The sequence below is a fragment of the Schistocerca serialis genome, chromosome 6 (assembly GCF_023864345.2).
Source record: "Schistocerca serialis cubense isolate TAMUIC-IGC-003099 chromosome 6, iqSchSeri2.2, whole genome shotgun sequence".
Lineage (NCBI taxonomy): Eukaryota > Metazoa > Arthropoda > Insecta > Orthoptera > Acrididae > Schistocerca > Schistocerca serialis.
The window spans coordinates 218777397-218797172 of NC_064643.1; the positions used below are offsets into that span (position 1 = coordinate 218777397).

The 19776-nt window shown below is 39.6% G+C and overlaps 1 protein-coding gene across 1 annotated transcript in view; it reads left to right on the forward strand.

Annotated features, from left to right (window-relative positions):
* Positions 1-18827, forward strand: part of LOC126483859 (general transcription factor 3C polypeptide 5) — a 71093-nt gene extending 52266 nt beyond the window's left edge. Inside the window, exons 5-8 of the mRNA XM_050107081.1 lie at positions 17527-17737; positions 17819-18036; positions 18155-18326; positions 18411-18827. Of these exons, the coding sequence (XP_049963038.1) occupies positions 17527-17737; positions 17819-18036; positions 18155-18326; positions 18411-18559 (750 nt within the window). The 3' untranslated portion in view covers positions 18560-18827. The remainder of the gene's footprint in view (positions 1-17526; positions 17738-17818; positions 18037-18154; positions 18327-18410) is intronic.
* The last annotated feature ends 949 nt before the right edge of the window (positions 18828-19776 follow it).

Below are 19776 nucleotides of genomic sequence, written 5' to 3' on the forward strand. Positions count from 1 at the left end.
CATCTCTTGGTCTCCCTCTACGATTTTTACCCTCCATGCTGCCCTCCAATACTAAATGGGTGATCCCTTGATGCCTCAGAACATGTCCTACCAACCGATCCCTTCTTCTAGTCAAGTTGTGCCACAGACTCCTCTTCTCCCCAATTCTGTTCAATACCTCCTCATTAGTTAAGTGATCTACCCATCCAATCTTCAGTATTCTTCTGTAGCACCACATTTCGAAAGCTTCTATTCTCTTCTTGTCCAAACTATTTATCATCCACGTTTCACTTCCATACATGGCTACATCCATTCAAATACTTTCAGAAACGACTCCCTGACACTTAAATCTATACTCAATGTTAACAAATTTCTCTTCTTCAGAAACACCTTCCTTGCCATTGCCAGTCTACATTTTATATCCTCTCTACTTTGACCATCATCAGTTATTTTGCTCCTCAAACAGCAAAACTGCTTCATTACTTTAAGTGTCTCATTTCTTAATCTAATTCCCTCACCATCACCATACTTAATTCGACTACAATACATTATCCTCGTTTTGCTTTTGCTGTTGTTCATCTTATATCCCTCTTTCAAGACACTGTCCATTCCGTTCAAATGCTATTCCAAGTCCTTTGCTGTCTCTGACAGAATTACAATGTCATTGGCGAACCTCAAAGTTTTTATTTCTTCTCCATGGATTTTAATACTTACTCCAAATTTTTCTTTTGTTTCCTTTACTGCTTGCTCAATATACAGATTGAATAACATCGGGGAGAGGCTACAACCCTGTCTCACTCCCTTCCCAACCACTGCTTCCCTTTCATGTCCCTCGACTCTTATAACTGTCATCTGGTTTCTGTACAAATTGTAAATAGCCTTTCGCTCCCTTTATTTTACCTCTGCCACCTTCAGAATTTGAAAAATATTAAAAAATCATTTTTATTTAAGTAATTATTTTCTGCATTTCAGTTTTGCATGTGGTAAATTATCAATCAGTTTCAAACATTGATGAGATTACAATGGAGAGGACGTTAATTTCATGTTTATTTCAGTTTCTCTTCGCCTGACTTGAACAATATATTGTTTCCTCACCAGGGTTGCCACAAGTTCTAGAAATCGGGGAATTTCAAATGTGTCATGGAAATTAAAACTGGAAAATCTCGTTTTTGGCTCAACATACGAAATGATTTGTTTATGGAGACACTAAGTGTTTCACTGATTGGGCTCAGCTGCTATGTGTCATGCACCCTCTCCCTACACCATCCTTTGTATTGCTTCTCCCCTCCCCACTGCTACCCTCAGTTTGCAGTCAATGCTGCCATTGCTGCTTACTGCTCAGAGCTAGCTGAGCACCTGTTGAAGAGAGCAGCAGGGAAACATTGAGTAGTAGTTCATTCAAATTTCATAGTATTCGCACGAGTTAAGAGAGGCATGTACTAATCACCACAGTCTCAGTTCATTGACACGCTGTAAGTGGCTCATGACAAGGGGCATGAATAGTTGGCCACGCGCGAGCAGATTTCTGCAATGCGCCAGAACCACTCACCAGTATTGCAGGTATCTCTGACAGATCAAGGCCATCAGTCTGAGCTCCATTATTTCCCACTAACTTGCAGACCCTACCCATCAGATCTAGTCTCTATGCTCTGCCTGCGGGCCAGGTCCATTCATATGTGGTGTAAATTGGCAGATTTTTATGATTTGACCATTGATCCAGGACTGTGGTGTATGCTCCCGGGGCAACAGATTTCAGGAATTGTGACTGTGTCTCACTGCAAGTACATAGTACAGTGCAGTGTTTTATAGGCATTTTATTGATTGTAGAGAATTTTCACACTTTGAAACAAGTTTATATATTCGAGGAAAAGTATGGACAGTGCTGGGAAGAAACTTGTGGCAGTTACTGCCTGTTTGACTCTGTGTACTCATATATGTCTTGAAGAAAAAAATTGCACAACACCTGTAAAATAATGGACATAACACAGTGGGTAACAGTGTACGATAATGAACTAAGTACAAGCAACATTTTGTTGGCATCCACTATAGTGTTAGTTTCTGCAACTCATTCACTCTTTTACCCCTCTTTTGAAAGACCTACATCTTTCTGAGCTTATTTCTGAAATTATTGAAGGTATTTTAAATCCATCTTTGCAACTAAAATGCATTTCATTTTATTGAAATAAAGTATCATCGGTGGTGTGTAATGAAACATATTTACACTCTGGCTTGCTTTCTATGTATAAAAGCAGTTCTTTACAAAAATGTTACAAAAGATGTTGATGTTACTTATGATATGTTATGTCCGATTTTCACTTACATGAGGACTGCATGCAGATTTTTTTTTTAGGCATTTCCTGTGGAAATCCATATAGAAGCTGTAAGAGTACTGGCTCATGCAAAGCATCAAAAAAGTAATTTCACTGTGGGTGCGAGGAACACCATAAAATGCCTGAATAAGGATGATAGTCTTAAAATTGTCCCCACTAACAACAGAAATGTGAAGGTTGTTTTGAATGTTGCCAACTATCAAAATAAGATTAACAACTTATTAGATCCACAGATATAGGCAATAAGGTCATGCAAACAAAGAATTTTTTCTGAAACTTCATTTCAAATTTTATAGCTTAGTTTTTATAGCATTGGGGTTCACAGTTGGAATACCGTCTAGAAATGTCTCATCCATCTCTTTGTATGCCCTATTTTTTACGTTCTTGTTTGTGTAATGTTCATTTGTCAATTTTCACAAATGAAGTATTTCACGGGCAAATCTATAAATTTTTCGATGTGGTCATTGGTGTAGCCTCTTCATTACATTTGTCACCTGAAAAACACTGATTCATCAGTGGTAAATTTTGAGTAACACCGACATTTCTCTTGTTGGCATGTTAAAATTTGCTTCTTTTGCCAAAACAAAGCAGACTTTGCACAATGTCACCTTGCTAAACACCCTAAAGCAGTTGCAGTTACGACAGAATCCTGAAACAGTGGTTTATTAAATGAGGAACTGAGGACAATTCAGGTCAAAAGCGTATGAAAAATTATATTCTCAATGTAAAAATAAACGTGTACTTTCTTCACTTATCTTGTTGCGAAGCCACATTAATTTTCATTTCACCAACTGTTGATGACTCTTACAAAATTACGTTGTTCCATTGCAAATGTCTGCAGTTACTCATATATCATGGTAGACAAGGAAGTTCCATGTGTTTATAATTAGCAAAATACTCTCCTCTTTCCATGCTGTCACTTACCACAACCTCATTTCGATACCTCGAACCGTTTTAGACATGAGGGTCTTCGTGAATATTTCATTCTCATATGAGAGTATCTGAACACACTATGTGCAGTCTGTTTTCTTGAGATTTGAATTAGATACTGATGTCCTCTCAAGTTTAAAGAAGAAATGTGTGTATTAGCTAAATTTCACACGCAGCAGTATACGGTATCAATTGCGCCAAATGCAAATTCAAAGCGACCCATATTTTTCATTGCAACGAATTCGAATTTAACTCCTTGTGTTAACTGTGTGTGAAATATTATAATAACTATGACCATTAATGAAATGATTGGCACTTTATCATGAAACTGACATATAAAGCTATAACTAATATAACCAACTTTTTAACGAATAATTTCCTTAAAATCATGTGAGAAGGATTGCAGTGTAGCCAACATGGGCGCAATGCTGTGAGAGCAATGGAAACAAGTGTACAGGCAGTGGCTGGCTTCCTGACTGAGTGTTGCCTGTCACAAGGTCTGCAAGTGTGTGAAACTGGCTGGCAGGCCAGATTGCCAGTGCAGAGAAGTGCAGGTACATTTTAATGGTCAGGCATTGACAAATGCACAGATCAGGAGTGCAAGTTTCCAGGAATCTGCCGGAAATATCCATGGCCCGTCAGGAAAATCCACTCGTGTGTGGGCTGCTAATGTGGAGGTAGATTGTAAATTTAATTAAAGCCCTTGCACCTTGCAAGGCTTTCTGCAACTCTGGTGTATTGCCCTTTAATGTGATCACTATTTGTCCACTAGCTCAAGTTTGACTTACAACATTCGAATGCGCACTAATGTTTGCTTGCTGCAGGAGCATTGTCAACAAACAACCTTCTGTCCGCAGTCCTGTGGCAGGCCTGGCAGTTTTCAGGTTGTAGATCAGAACCAGGCAAGGTGAAATCCATTGCTGAGTGGCTGGAGGTTTGAGGGCATCGAGGTCCACAAGATGTCAGTGTTTCAGGCTCGTTGCACTCTATGCAGCAAGTCTTTCACTCTGCACGACATGGGAAAGAGGGCCCTCATCATCCTTGTGGAAGGAGCTTAACACTCCAAAGCAGTCTAGTTGGTCAGGAAGAAAGCGAACATTTGTCTTTTTCATCAGCCTTTGGTAAGAGAAGTGCCACCATCGTTAAGTGACATGTAGACCCATATAGGCTGCCCATGGAATATGACACCTAGGGTCAGTGAGTGTGAAAAAATTATAAGGAAAGAAAAAACTCCACTCTGGAGCTGGTATTCCAGCACTGACATTTGGGAACATGTTTTGAGTAAGGTTATTACCTTGCATTGTTGTATATTTGTATAGCTCCTTACAATCGTAGAGTTTCTTAAACCAGCTCTAGAGTGTGCTTTTATACTTACTCAGTGCTCTCTATACCCTCACTAACCGTAATGAGATTTTATTTTCAATGATTACATTGTTTTTACCCTGCCATTTTGGTGATGCATTAGGCTGTTAAAAGGGTACTCCAATAATGAGTTAAAATGTAAGTAGAACGGGAATATCGGATGAGCTGGGAACCTTTGCCAAGAGGGCGGTGTTCCAATGTGACCTCTACACTTTGGCATTCTTGTCCTAGCCTTGTGCTGCTCGATGTAACCTACACTTTCTTTTTCTAATGTCAGATTTTGGTGTTCATTATGGAAACTTTCCATTGATTATGCAGTGAATAGGAGGGATCAGCAAGGTTCACCCCACCGCCCCAACATTTTTGTTGTTCTTACTTTCTCTTTAGACGAGGCATTTGGTTTCATTAATCCCTTCTTCATCATGCCCACGTACTGAAGCTGGAAATACCCAGCTGTTGATGTCCACTGTTACTCTCCTGATAATATCAGATTGGTGATGTCATCGTCATATTAGATAATTTGATTGTCTTCAGAACATTGGTACTTACAGGTCACACTCCCTGTTGTCTGGCAAGATAACTGGGCATGATGAAGGTGATTCTTTGATTCTCAATGGACTGGCTGCAACTAGTGAATCGTGGATCTTGCAATTGATGGCTGGTTTGTCATCCATCCAGCAACAGCAGTGTTGCCTTCACCACTGCCAATAATGCCGTGTCGGCTAACAGTCATATTTCAAAGTACCTGATCTATTATGACAATACAAGTGCAGAAATATTATAGACTGTGCGGGCCCTTGAAAACTATATGTCCTTATTACTAAAGGCAAGTAGATTGATTTGATTCTGGTTATGTTTCCTAATAATAATGGAGCTATAATCCGTTCATCATAAGAATAAACCTGATGTAAACAAACACTAAAACAATGATTGGTCAGAAGCCGTAGCACACATACACTGATGTTTCGCTCTTGGAAGTGGGTTCTACTTATGTATTAGGTATCTTATGTCTAAGATATGTTAAATAGAACTTTAAGATATTCAAATGTATTAACAGCCATCAATGTTTTTCTTAATCATGCTGTAGTTATGTAATTTTTATTAGTTTTTATTTCAAAAATCGTGTACAGTCACAGCCCCTGCAGCATTGTGCTCTGATTGTCGCGCTGTTAATGCGCAGTATGAAAATGGCTGAGGCTGCTTTCTGTTCCATAGTGATAAAACAATCATAATAGTTAAATTTGATGTACAGGATGTACATAAAGCCTGGGAACACTTTCAATTATTTATTGCACAAGAACCAAATATTGTACATATATCATACGTATGTCATTTTGAAGAGGAACCCTGAAAGTTTTTTTTTTTTTTTTTTTTTTCCCGTGTATACGGCCACAGCGTAGTTTGATAATTTGGTGATAGTCAGCACTAGTCGCAAACACGGCGAGTTCAGGTGCGGAATGAGCTTTCTTTGTGTTGGAATTCGACAAAAACAAGTGTGCTACAGCTGTTCAGTGGATGTTTAGAACCAAGTACGGTAAGAAGCCACCAACAAGGAAGGCCATTTACCACTGGCACAACAAATTCGTTATGATGGGTTGTTTGTGCCCGGCAAAGGGAAGCGGACCTCTCAGAGTGAGTGAAGTGGATGTGGTTTGCGTACGAGAGACACTCATTAGGAGTCCAAAGAAATCGGTGCATCGTGCATCACGTTGGACATGTTGCAGCAATGGCTGATGCCTCAAATGTAATTGGACTCTCCGTTCATCTTTCAGCAGGAGGAGACTCCACACCATTTTCATCTTGAAGTTAAGGGGTACCTGAACACGGAGCTGCCACATCGATGGATCGTCCGTGCTACAGAAGGGTACAGCTGTTTCATGAAATGGCCTCCTCGATCACCAGATCTCACTCTGTGTGACTTTTTCTGTGGGGACACATTAAAGATCTACCACATGATGTAGTAGAGCTCCAGGAGAGAATACAGGAGGCGACTGCTACAGTCGACGATGCCATGCTGGGACGGGTATGGCAAGAATTCGATTAGCATGTTGACGTCCGCCGGGTCACTCATGGTTCGCATATCGAATTTTTGTAAAAAAAAAAAAAAAAAAAAAAAACTTTCAGAAAATTCAATATGTATGACACTTGTACAATGTTTAGTTCTTGTGTAATAAATAATTGAAAGTGTTCCCGGGCTTTATGTACACCCTGTTTTATCTGCCTCAAAGACGAGAATCGATCACTTTTGGAGAGACTTATTGGATGGTGATACTGTCTGTCGGCACTTGTATAGCTTCCTTCAAAAGGTTCTCATTCTAAACCATGGTCAGGCCTCCCTAGAGCAAGATTTTTCCATTAATGAAGAGTGTATGGTAGTCACCCAAGAAACTGGTAGTCATATGTCAAGTATATGTTGGCTGAAATAGCTGGTGGTGTCTTCAACATTGACGTTAACAAGGGATTGATTGTGGACTATTGCAATGCTAGACATCAGTATGTTGAGGTCTTAAAGCAGAAGGAATGTGAAGAAAACAAGACAGTCAGGTGGATGAGGTCCATTGTCCACAAACTTAATGAATAGAATGCCATAAAGTCATGGGATACTGGCTGAGAGGGTCACTGAAGTCAGTGGAATTGACAAAACGATTGCTTCTCTCACAAAGGGGTTTTGACTGGTTTTTTATTGATTGCTTTTAATTGTTTGTTTGACTTCTTATTGTTTGGCAAAACAATGAGTGTTATTTGGCAGAAAAAATGTCACTATACATACCCCAGTGTTACCTATTGTACCAAGAAACTTAAAGAAGCTTGTATACAACCACACCCAGGTTACTGGATGAAGAAACTCATGGCCATGACATCTTTACTGACAAAAATGTGTGTCAGCTCTATTTTATTTAATCTCGCCAGACATATTTCAACAGAGTTTTTATATTGCATTAACTGATAGCACAATCTGATTTTCTGCTCAACAAAATCCTTTCCCGTAAGTCAGTAGTTCTAATAGATGCTTTTAATGTTTTATTTTGCTGCCTTGAAAACAACCTTTTTTCTGAACTGGTGTCAAATAATGCTGTAGTAGTATTAGTAGTATACAGGGACTTGAGTTTGTCTGATCAAGGAAATGTAAAAATTACAGTAATTTTAGTAAATATTTACATTAACATTTAATTACTGTGTACAGCTAACCGAAGTGTGTTTATTTCACAAGCACACAAAGTAGAACCACAGGAGAGCTGAAAATTATGTAAAGTGGGAGTTGAAAATTATGTGGTGAAGCATTTCATCTTCTGTAATCTCTAACTTTCCAAACCAGTGTGTTGCTGTTATAACTTAAGCCATAAGTGCTAGAGTTTTGTGCTTACTGTCCTCCTTCATATGTGCTACAATAACTCAATTCTGCTGATGTCTTCTACTGTCGTATTCCTTTCCCATACATCACTAGTTCTGGTAGTTGCTTTTCATTCTTAATTTTGCTGCCTTAAAAACAACCTTTATTTCTCAACTGGTGTCAAATAATGCTGTAGTCGTATTAATAGTATACAGGAACTTGAGTTTCGGTGACCAAGGAGATGTAAAGATCGCAGTAATTTTAGTAAATATTTATATTACTATTTGATTACAGTAAAATAAGTTAATAAATTTGCTTAAGAAGCAAGAGTTGAGAAACTGAAGAGAAAGGGTTGCAGAGATTGATAAGAAAGGTAGCCTACTTATATTAACAGGAGTATGCAGAGGCTGAGGTTAACGATGAACTCCTTTACCATGTTATCTATTTTGTGTCTGCTCAATTACAGTTTTTTGTGTTTATCATCTTATCTTCCATATCAGTTTACTGTTGAATTCCAGGCTTTATTTTTATTGGAAGTTAAACTTATGGCAAATAATGGAGAAGTGTTACGAGTGGAACAGGGAATTGTATCTATGCTTTATAGATCTAGAAAAGGCATATGACCAGGTTCCTAGGAGGAAGTTACTGTCTGTTCTACGAGATTATGGAGTTGATGGTAAATTGAGTTCATGGTTCAGAGTAGTTTAAGGGGTAAGACAAGGCTGCAACCTGTCTCCACTGTTGTTCATATTGTTTATGGATCATATGTTGAAATCAATAGACTGGCTGGGTGAGATTAAGATATGTGAACACAAAATAAGCAGTCTCGCATATGCGGATGACTTACCATATTTACTTGAATCTAAGCCACACTCGAATCTAAGCCGCACCTGATAAGTGAGACTCGAAATCAAGGAAAAAAAAAATTCCTGAATCTAAGCCGCACCTGAAATTTGAGACTCAAAATTCAAAGAGAGAGAAATGTTTTAGGCTGCATCTCCAAATCGAAACAAAGTTGGTCCATTGTAATATGACACACAATTTGGGTCGAATGAATGACGATACAGCTACAGTAGTTTGGTTCGAGTCCTAAGCTTAGCAGCTAAGCTTACCAGGCGTCAGGTGCTCCGTCCGTATTTATACGGGTACTCTTTCTTTTTCACGTGCTTCGTCTGGTTTGAATTGATTGCTTATTTTTCTTTGATCTGATAAGTGCCGTTCTCTTTGTTATAGGTGTTTACGTCACTCTAAGCTGAAAATACTTTATTGTACTGTGTCCTGCATTGTTTGTCGCATTCTGATAATGAGTGTTTACGGCCTGTCGCCGCTTGCCGGATGGATTGCTTTTGAGCGCGCTATCGCCGCTTACAATTTAAAAAAGAAAAAGAGAGAGAGAGAGAGGTATCGTCTCATTAGCGAAACAATGGCAAGAGACTTATTTGTTGTTACTTATACTGCTGCTTTCTTTGATAATGATCAACAAGAACCAAATAATAGACTGCGTATGATAGAAGATGTTCTGAACGAGAGTTTAGCGAAAATTTTTCTCCGTTTGAAAATCTTTGCAGACGCCTCTTTAGTACATTGCATTCTGCGCAGAAATTAGAGTCATCTTAGATTTAAAAATCTAGTCAATTGCCGTGCTTCATTTCTGACTGTATCACTATTAGGCATAAGAATAACACGAATATAAACATCCCATGATATGTATATTCTTCTGCTTTTTGCTGTTATCTCACTCTAGTTTCGTAGTTTATTAGGCAGACAGGATTTAAATGAGATAGCACCAAACACGAAAGAATACATGGCAAAATATTTATATTCCTATTATTCTTATGGTGAACAGAATACTGCATGTGATTCACAATTCATAAATGTTCCTATTAGCAACCATCTCTTCTCACAGGTAGGAAAAAATTCAGAACGTAGAGTTGGCCGTATTGACAAAAATCCCAAACAGTCTTGCCAGTCGGATTTTTGTAGTACATTGAAATGCTGCTATATTCGAAGATGAACAATATGGAATTTGTATTTATTTCGTTGGATAATGTATGAAAATGCAGTGGTCGAAACTTGGGGCGGAGAAAAAAGCTCGTCTTCCACCCTTTTTTTTTTTAATTTATTTACTGAAGCAGAAGTTTTGGCACCAGTATTTATCATTGTACCTGCAAAGCATGTCTGGGTAGCGCTACATATATTCGACGCTAGAATTTTTCAGAACTTCCTCTTACTTTGCACTCGATTCTAAGTCGGAGGCGGTTTTTTGGATTACAAAACCGGAAAAAAAGTGTGGCTTAGATTCGAGTAAATACGGTAGTTGTGATGGCAGATTCGATTGAAAGTTTGCAAAGTAATATTTCAGAGCTAGATCAGAAATGTAAGGACTATGGTATGAAGATTAGCGTCTCCAAAACAAAAGTAATGTCAGTGGGAAAGAGATAAAACGGATTGAGTGCCAAATAGGAGGAACAAAGTTAGAACAGGTGGACGGCTTCAAGTCCTTAGGAGGCATATTCTCACAGGATGGCAACATAGTGAAAGAACTGGAAGCGAGGAGTAGCAAAGCTAATGCAGTGAGTGCTCAGCTATGACCTACTCTCTTCTGCAAGAAGGAAGTCAGTACCAAGACTAAGTTATCTGTGCACCGTTCAATCGTTCGACCAATTTTGTTGTATGGGAGCGAAAGCTGGGTGCATTCAGGTTACCTTATCAATAAGGTTGAGGTTACGGATATGAAAGTAGCTAGGATGATTGCAGGTACTAGTAGATGGGAACAATGGCAGGAGGGTGTCCACAATGAGGAAATCAAAGAAAAACTGGGAATGAATTCTATAGATGTAGCAGTCAGGGTGAACAGGCTTAGATGGTGGGGTCATGTTACATGCATGGGAGAAGCAAGGTTACCCAAGATACTCATGGGTTCAGCAGTAGAGGGTAGGAGGAGTCGGGGTAGACCAAGGAGAAGATACCTGGATTCGGTTAAGAATGATTTTGAAGTAATTGGCTTAACATCAGAAGAGGCACCAATGTTAGCACTGAATAGGGGATCGTGGAGGAATTTCATAAGGGGGACTCCAGACTGATCGCTGAAAGGCATAATCAGTCTTAAATGATGATGATGATAAACTTTTTTTCTGGTGCTCTGTACAGAATAGTAGAAGCTTTCTTTCTTTGTAGCAATCAGCTGTGACTTTCTCAGCAAATTTTGAATAATTGAGGATCAGTCTTATTTAAGATGGCAATACATACTGTGCATAATTTAAGATAATTGCCTTTTCAGCCTGCATGATACAACTATTTCCCATGCTGAACGTTATAGGGCAGGACATTCTTCCCACAGAGTGCTGTTGTGCCTTGAGCACACTCGAGCCTGGGTTGGAAACTGTTGTCTTTATTTATTAATTCATCATGTAATTAAATCTCTACAGATTCTTGTCGTGTTTTAACAAATTGGTACCACGAAGCTCGGAAGATGGTCTTTGTGACATCTGTCTTTGTTGGTTGTTCTTTATCTGTGTGATATCAGTGCTCGATGCATCTTCCCTCCGTGGTTTGGCTCATTTGGCTTATGTACATTTTTCCACATTGGTACAGTGAAGGATGCAGTAGACTCCTAGTTTTTTGGGATCCTGGGTCATGAATTGTACAGAGAGAACAGTTGACGATGCAACTTGATCATGACCTGGGACAGGACTAAATTTTGTGCTAATGCTGACGACACCACCAGTAGCCAATTTTATCAATACTGTGGAACAAGTTGGTCTTTTATTCAGTGGGATGCAGCAGAGTGAATATATCGTGGAGCATGCGTTACAAATATGAGGGCCATTTCACCATAGAAAAACCTCTGCAGAAGGAGAGGAAAGTGCTTATATGTCTCCAAGAAGTTGCTGAGACAGTCATCTTTCCAGTAGATAGTCCTCCTCCTGCTTGAAGTGTATAAGTAGATGATGTGCAACCTACAATAGGATAATGCCAGGAGGATATTAGATGATGATGCAACCAGCTGTGAGAAGAGAAAGATCACCAGACTTATCCAGATAACTGCTGCACTTCTAGAATTTATGGATTACCTAAGTCCATAAAGAGGGACTGCCCCTCTGTCCCATCATAAGCAACATCGTTGCACCAATGTAAGAGCAGGCAGAATGCCTATCAGCGAAGCTAAACCCCTCCATTGGCAAATGTGAGCACCACGCTAAACATTCAGCCCATTTATTCAGTAGCTTCAGAACTTCTAATTAAACCAAGAAAACCTTTTTGTGAACATTGGCATGATTTCTCTCTTTACTAAGGTACCTTTTAAGAAATGCTCTTAACCTTACAGGGAAGATGTGTAGGTCGTCACTAAGGAAACTCTTTTGAATTGATTCTAGCATCTACTACTTGCTGTTTGATGGTAATTACTACGAACATATCATCGGAGTGGGGATGAGTTATCCATTATAACCAGTGGTAGCTGATACGTTTATGAAGGCATCTGAAGAAGAGACTACTGACTCTGTGGTCTGCAGATCTTTGTATTGCTTAGGATATTTGGATGGCATCTCTCTTATCTGGCCATGTGGAAGATAGCATCTACAAGATGTTTATCATCTGAATTCTCTGCACAAAAACATCGGGTTTATGATGGAGATAGAAGAAAAGCACCAACTCCGTTCCTGGACTTGCTAGACATGTGAAGACCAGGTGGCACACTAGGATGTAACATTTACCATAAATTAATGAGTACAGATTTTTATACTGGCATATCTCACAGTGAGAAGTTACAGGTGGTCCTTAGTACACCAGTGCACAGAGTTTACGAAATTTTTTACCAAAGTAGTTTAGCAGTGGAGTTGCAGCACCTACAGATAGTTTTCTGGAAGAATGGTTACAACCACCACCAGATCAAGTGTGCCATAAAACTGAAGCAGCCTCTATTCCGATGACATTTATACTGTACATCAGTAACACATCAGCGAAACCTGGGAGAATACTCTGGAAATGTGTATAGTGTATATTTCTCACCCCACCAAAGACAAAAGTTGTCTTGAGGCCTGTAAAGAATAAGTTATGGCCCTGAAAACCAGGAATGAACCACGTCCGATGCTGTGCCAATGTGGGAAAAGGTACATAGACGAATCTGTTGGACTGTGGAGGAAATGTGCACAGAGTATTTGTGTCACATGCATAAAGAAGAACCGACAAAATCAGCTTTCACAGAACACTGTATCTCCAAATGACTGAATTGCGGTGGGACCAAGTGGTTAAAGCAGGCCAGAAGATTCTGGGACTGTGTTTTAAAAAATTGTTGAGATCTGCTTACTTGAGGAACTAATTAATGAAGACAGCAGTTACCAAGTAATTAAGGCCTGGAATCCTGCCTTGAGTGTGCTCAAAGTACAACTGCAGTCTGTGGGGAGACCCATTAATGCCACACCAACTAAAGAGCTGGAACTGCACCAGCTGGAAACACCTTCACTCCAGCAGTGACATGAATTTGGCAGCGACAGTGCACAGACTGAGGACCATGGCTCAGGTCCTACCAGTGCAATTAACCCTCCACCTCATCACCAGAGTTGCAACTGGGCACTGGCATGTCCATGATCTACACCAGGAGAAATGGAGGGGAGGGGGTGGGGGAGGGGGGGGGGCTACATAATACAACACCCAGTGGAAGACAATCGGTTATTTGGACCACCTCCACCTGAAGATGGCAGCAAATCGATTTGCTGAAGTACCGCACCGTTTGAATGACACCACCCAGCTGGAAACCCAAGAACATTTCAAAATAAAACATAATGAAATGAATCTATTGGTTCATTTCATGTAACTTGATTTATTTTTGTCACTTTGTGTCATGTTTGTTGTGCCTTTGAGCCTGCCATGCTAGTTGACATCATAGCAAGAATGTTAAACCGCTGGAAAAATGATGGACCAAGCTGTTTGTTTTATTTTACTTTCTCCAGTGGCTATTTTCCCCTTATCCTGTAGTCAGTGAGTGATTGCTGTTGGATGATGGTGTGGGTATTTGAAAAAGAAAATGTAGGAGATAGAGAAGGAAATGGGCCCTAACCAGCACAGAGGAGCTAGGCAAGGGCAAGAGACTTGGTTGGGCATTTTAAACTCAACAAATCTCTACCACTGCTTTTTTAACTGGGAGAGGACATTTCTCCAGTTTGTGTTGTTTTAGACATGACATGAGAAGGGACAAGCCCTGACAAAGATGGTAGCCATTTCACTAGCAGGGGTGCTTTAGACACTTCTTAGCTGGCTCAGTAAGTGGGCAGGCATGTTTTTTTGAGCAGTTCTGTCTGGTCTTGGGAGAAAGGTATCAGAATGCATTGATTGTGTGATATGTTGTTTTCAGTTCATTTTACTTTAGTCTAATTATGCCAGGGAAGTGCTCGGTATTATTTACTCTGTTTTTGATGGTATTTTGGCTTGCTTAGAAGATGTAGTGAGGTGAACTTTTATAGTTAGTTATAAGCGGGTAACTTTCTTGCAGTTGATAATTGTCTAAGATCCCTCATCACAACTACAATTCAAATTAACACTCTTGCTTGTAAAAAGGCATAGGCTGGTTTCCTTTTGGTGGGTTTTCTGTTGTTCATGTAATGAGTTCGTTTGTTGGCATCAGTAACTGCTGTCTTTTAGTAATTCTTATGCTACTAGATTATCATCATGATATGGTGCAAGGATCTCAGAATGTCAAACAGAATGAGTACCTATATGATGGGAGTATTTTGGTACGAGGCTTACTCCAAAAGAAATGCAACCTATTTTTGTAAAAATACAGTTTTCATTCTGCATGTGTGAAAGTTTTACAGTGTGTAGATAGATCCTTCTAGCTTGTTTTCAAACTTAGTTCAACCTGTTCCCATGAGTGGCCCCGTCACAGCATGTCTTCAAGATGGCTGCTACACTTGACGTTTGTCAGAAGCAACGTGCTGTCATAAAATTCCTGTGCTGTGAAAACGAGACAGTGGCAAACATCCACAAGAGGTTGAAAAAGGTGTATGGAGATGCTGCAGTCAATTGCATTACAGTTAGTCGGTGGGCAAGCAGGTTACATGATGAAAGCGGGCACGGCAATATTGAGGATTGTCCTTGCAGCGGCGGGCCTCGTACTGCACACACTCCAGACACTGTGCAGAGAGTTAACGAATTGGTGACTGCTGATAGACGCATCACAGTGAACGAATTGTCACGCTACATTGGGATAGGGGAAGGAAGCATTTGCAGAATACTGAAAGTGTCGGCATTAAAAATAGTTTGTGCCAGGTGGGTTCCCAGGATGTTGACAGTGGCTCACAAAGAAACTAGAAAAACGGTATGCAGCGAACTTTTAGAACAGTACGAGAATGGTGGAGATGAATTTCTTGGTAGAATTGTGGCAGGTGATGAAACATGGATCCATCATTTTTCACCAGAGATGAAGAGGCAATCAGTGGAGTGGCATCATGCAAATTCACCCAAGAAAAAAAAATTCAAAACCACACCTTCTGCTGGAAAAGTTATGGCTATGGCGTTTTTCGATTCTGAAGGACTCTTGCTTGTGGACATCATGCCAAGTGGAACCACCATAAATTCTAATGCATATGTGATGACACTGAAGAAACTTCAAGCTCGACTGAGTCGTGTTCGACCACATCGGCAAAAGCAGGATGTTTTGCTGTTGCACGACAATGCACAGCCACATGTCAGTCAAAAAACCATGGAAACGATCACAAAGCTCGGGTGGACAACACTGAAACACCTGCTTTACAGTCCTGACCTGGCTCCATGTGACTATCATTTCTGTGGGAAACTGAAATACTCTCATCGTGGAACAAGATTTGAAGATGATGACTCCCTTGTGCACGCTGCCAAACAGTGGCTCCAACAGGTTGGTCCAGAATTTTACCATGCGGGTATACAGGTGCTGGTTCCAAGATGGCGTAAGGCAGTTGAGAGGGATGGAAATTATGTGGAGAAATGAAAATATTGTTCCTAAAGGATGTATATACACACTGTAAAACTTTCAAACGTGTAGAATAAAAGATGTATTTAAAAAAAAATAGTGTGCATTTCTTTTGGAGTGAACCTTGTATTAACAGCAACTTTCAGAATTTTTAAGAGTTTCGTGGAATCCAGTTTTGCCTCCTAGGGAGTGCCCTTTCTCCCTTCTGTCACCATTTTATTACCATAGAGAACAGTAAATAATAGTACACCATGCAGGGGCATTCCATGTGTATATTAAACGAATGCGGGAGAAGAGGACTTCTGTGATTTATTGTAAAGGATTATCTCAGTCTTTCAGTGATTAGCACATTTCCCAATGTTTTAAATTACTGTCTCACTAAGCCTAAACCATTGTGAGTTAGGAGACGTCTTGATGCTTTTTGTGAGCATTCTGATTTTTAATGTAAAGATGTGTTGAACTGCTTGTTCTTGTTCTGAGAAAGGAAAATAAAAAGCTGTCGTTGAAAGTTATAGAGGCATTTCTCTGTTTCTGTGAAAATGTGCTGAATATTCCTGAGTTCGTTCTCATACCAAGTTCTCTAATAAGGAAGAATAAGAGTGTCTCCATAGTGATGTCCTTTTGATATCAAACCACATCAAAATTGAATTGTGTAGAATGGATACAAATGTATGCGCTCTGCCAAGTTGCTTTCCACCATCAGTGCGCAAAATTGGATTAACAGTTGTTTGGGCTATCTTTAGTTGTTGTTTCATCCTAAATGTTAATGCAACAAGCAAGGAAGGTGACATGAGGAAGCAAAGCAAAGATAGTTGAGCAATAGAAGGGTAATCTTTCAATAAGAGAAATGTTTTTGAAACACGTTTCCTCTATAACAGGTAACTCTAAAGTGTAAATGCATTAGAAGTGTGTGTTTGTGCGCACATGTACATGTGCATGTGCTTATATACTTGTGCATGTGCATGTGCATGTGCATGTGTCTATTCTTGGCTGAGACTGCTTGAGAAAATCTCGACGGTGCTGCTGTCTCTGATTATAAGTGTGAAACAACTACATGATGAAGAATCTTACTGAATGACAAATTGTACTTCGACAATTTTTTTTGCGTTTTTATTTTTTAGATCTCCGTTGCTGAGAAATATGTATCTATTATGAATTATTCACATTTGTGGCTTGTAAATTTTCAAATGCTGTGTTATGCTTTATGTGAGATCTTCACTTGACAACAGTACATCTTTATTTATGCATTTCAGTGTTTCATTAACCAATACAACAAGCAACCTTTAAGAGGCAATGGTTTTTCACATTTTGTAGCTTCTTATTGCAAAAACTACAACTTTTGTCTTCATTATGTTATGTAAGTGGTGTACACAGATATTTAATTTATGCTTTGTAGCCAATGAATGTATCTGAATGGAAATAACTGCTGTCACTTTTGAATAGACCATTAAAGTTCAAGAGCACAAAATTTCGTGTTCATTGCATATCCATTGTAACTGCAAAAGCTGCCCAGTCTGCAACAATTCGTCATGTGGCTGTAACATTGACGACTACCAGTATTTAGCATGAACACTGTTGTTGCTGCTCTTGAGCTTCACTGAGAATCTGATGCTTTGCTGTGAAAATAATTATGTATTTCTGACTTTCAGTTATTCAACGAGCGACCAGTGTGGTCAAAAAATGCTCTTATATACATCACAAAGTTTACAGTTGATCAGATGAAGTACTTACTACCAGCTGTTGCATACTATGTTGTTACGGGTCCATGGAGAGTAATGTGGGTTAGATTTGGATATGATCCAAGACAGGACCCAGGATCTCGCAAATACCAGACACTGGACTATAGATTGAGAGCCTTTGGTAAAAATAAAATCTGCACAGTTTTTATATAATGAAATCTTATTTATTTGCTTTCCTACATTCACTTTTTATTTTATTTAGGTGGGCTAAAAACCAAAGTGAAGGCCAAAAGAAGTTATTGCAACTACCTGTTGCCATACAAGTCCACTCCTGCTAGTCGACCAAGAGTAGCAACAATTACAAAAGATGCTGGTCCTTCCAGAGAAACCACTAGTAGATCTAACTTCGCGGCATCAAATGAAAACGTCTATATTTTCAGACCTGGTATGCTTCCTCCATCACGACAAATGTTCTATCAGGTACTGTACCCTCTAATGGCACTTTGCTTTTTTTTACATCTACATGGATACTCTGCGAATCACATTCAAGTGCCTGGCAGATTATTCCTTAGCTTTTATAGAATTCTTTTTCTTTTAGTTCTGTGATCTCCATGTACCACAAATTCAGGCAATGCTTGAAAAGTTGCCTGAGCCACCAGCTGATGCCAAATGTCATGAGAGAACGGGTTGGATGCCGAAAGGAATTGATGCCCAGTGTCGTGAAATCATTAATAATCTTGTGACTCAGGTCCTAAGAAACGAAGTTTTGCGTAAGTGAAACTATTGTCTTGTTTTTATTCTTTCTTTTCTTGTTGAGTCGTTTTAATGATGGAATACATTTTTTTGTTTTGTAGCGGATAGTGTCAAGCTGATGGATAATAATTCTGGAACATCAAATGATGAATCTGAAGAACTAGATGATGATGAGGACGATGTTGATGAGGAGGATGACGTTGATGACAATGACGATGAGGATGATGGTGATGATGATGACGAAGCATGAATTGAAACTAATGAATTCAGCTTTGCCTACCTCCTTACACCGTTCATTACCAAAATATTTATAGAGAGAAGTTTTTTTAATGTGGTCTGTCTGTGCATTGTTACTACATTGCTCATGAACAAGGATTAAAACTTTTTTTATCTGTTAAGAATTGTTTATGAAATCTTTTATTAATTATGAGCTGATGTTAGTTTGTCAGACAAGTTGTGCAAAACACTTATGAGCTCTTTGAACTGTGATATATTATTGCTAGTAAAAAGTTATGTAATGTCTTTGTTGTTATTTTAGCTATCTTTTGCCAAACTCATCTCCTTTCAAAATGTTCTCTCCCTTTACTAACAATTTTCAAACAAATTAGATAATTTTCCATATAATCTCATTCTTGCTGATTCTGGAGGTCTTCTTTCCAGGGATTCTTCTACCATAGTATCGATGAATCTGTCTCCTTGTGATCTCCCTGCATGACCAGTCTACTTAACCTGAACTGTGACATGAAACCATATACAGGGTGTTACAAAAAGGTACGGCCAAACTTTCAGGAAACATTCCTCACACACAAATAAAGAAAAGATGTTATCTGGACATGTGTGCGGAAACGCTTAATTTCCATGTTAGAGCTCACTTTAGTTTCGTCAGTATGTACTGTACTTCCTTGATTCACCGCCAGTTGGCCCAATTGAAGGAAGGTAATGTTTACTTCGGTGCTTGTGTTGACGTGCGACTCATTGCTCTACATTACTAGCATCAAGCAAATCAGTACGTAGCATCAACAGGTTCGTGTTCATCACGAACGTGGTTTTGCAGTCAGTGCAATGTTTACAAATGCAGAATTGGCAGATGCCCATTTGATGTATGGATTAGCACTGGGCAACAGCCGTGGCGCGGTATGTTTGTATCGAGACAGATTTCTAGAACAAAGGTGTCCCGACAGGAAGACGTTCGAAGCAATTGATCGGCGTCTTAGGGAGCACGGAACATTCCAGCCTATGACTCGCGACGGGGGAAGACCTAGAACGAAGACACCTGCAATGGACTAGGCAATTCTTCGTGCAGTTGACAATAACCCTAATGTCAGCGTCAGAGAAGTTGCTGCTGTGCAAGGTAACGTTGACCACGTCACTGTATGGAGAGCGCTACGGGAGAACCAGTTGTTTCCGTACCATGTACAGCGTGTGCAGGCACTATCAGCAGCTGATTGGCCTCCACGGGTACACTTC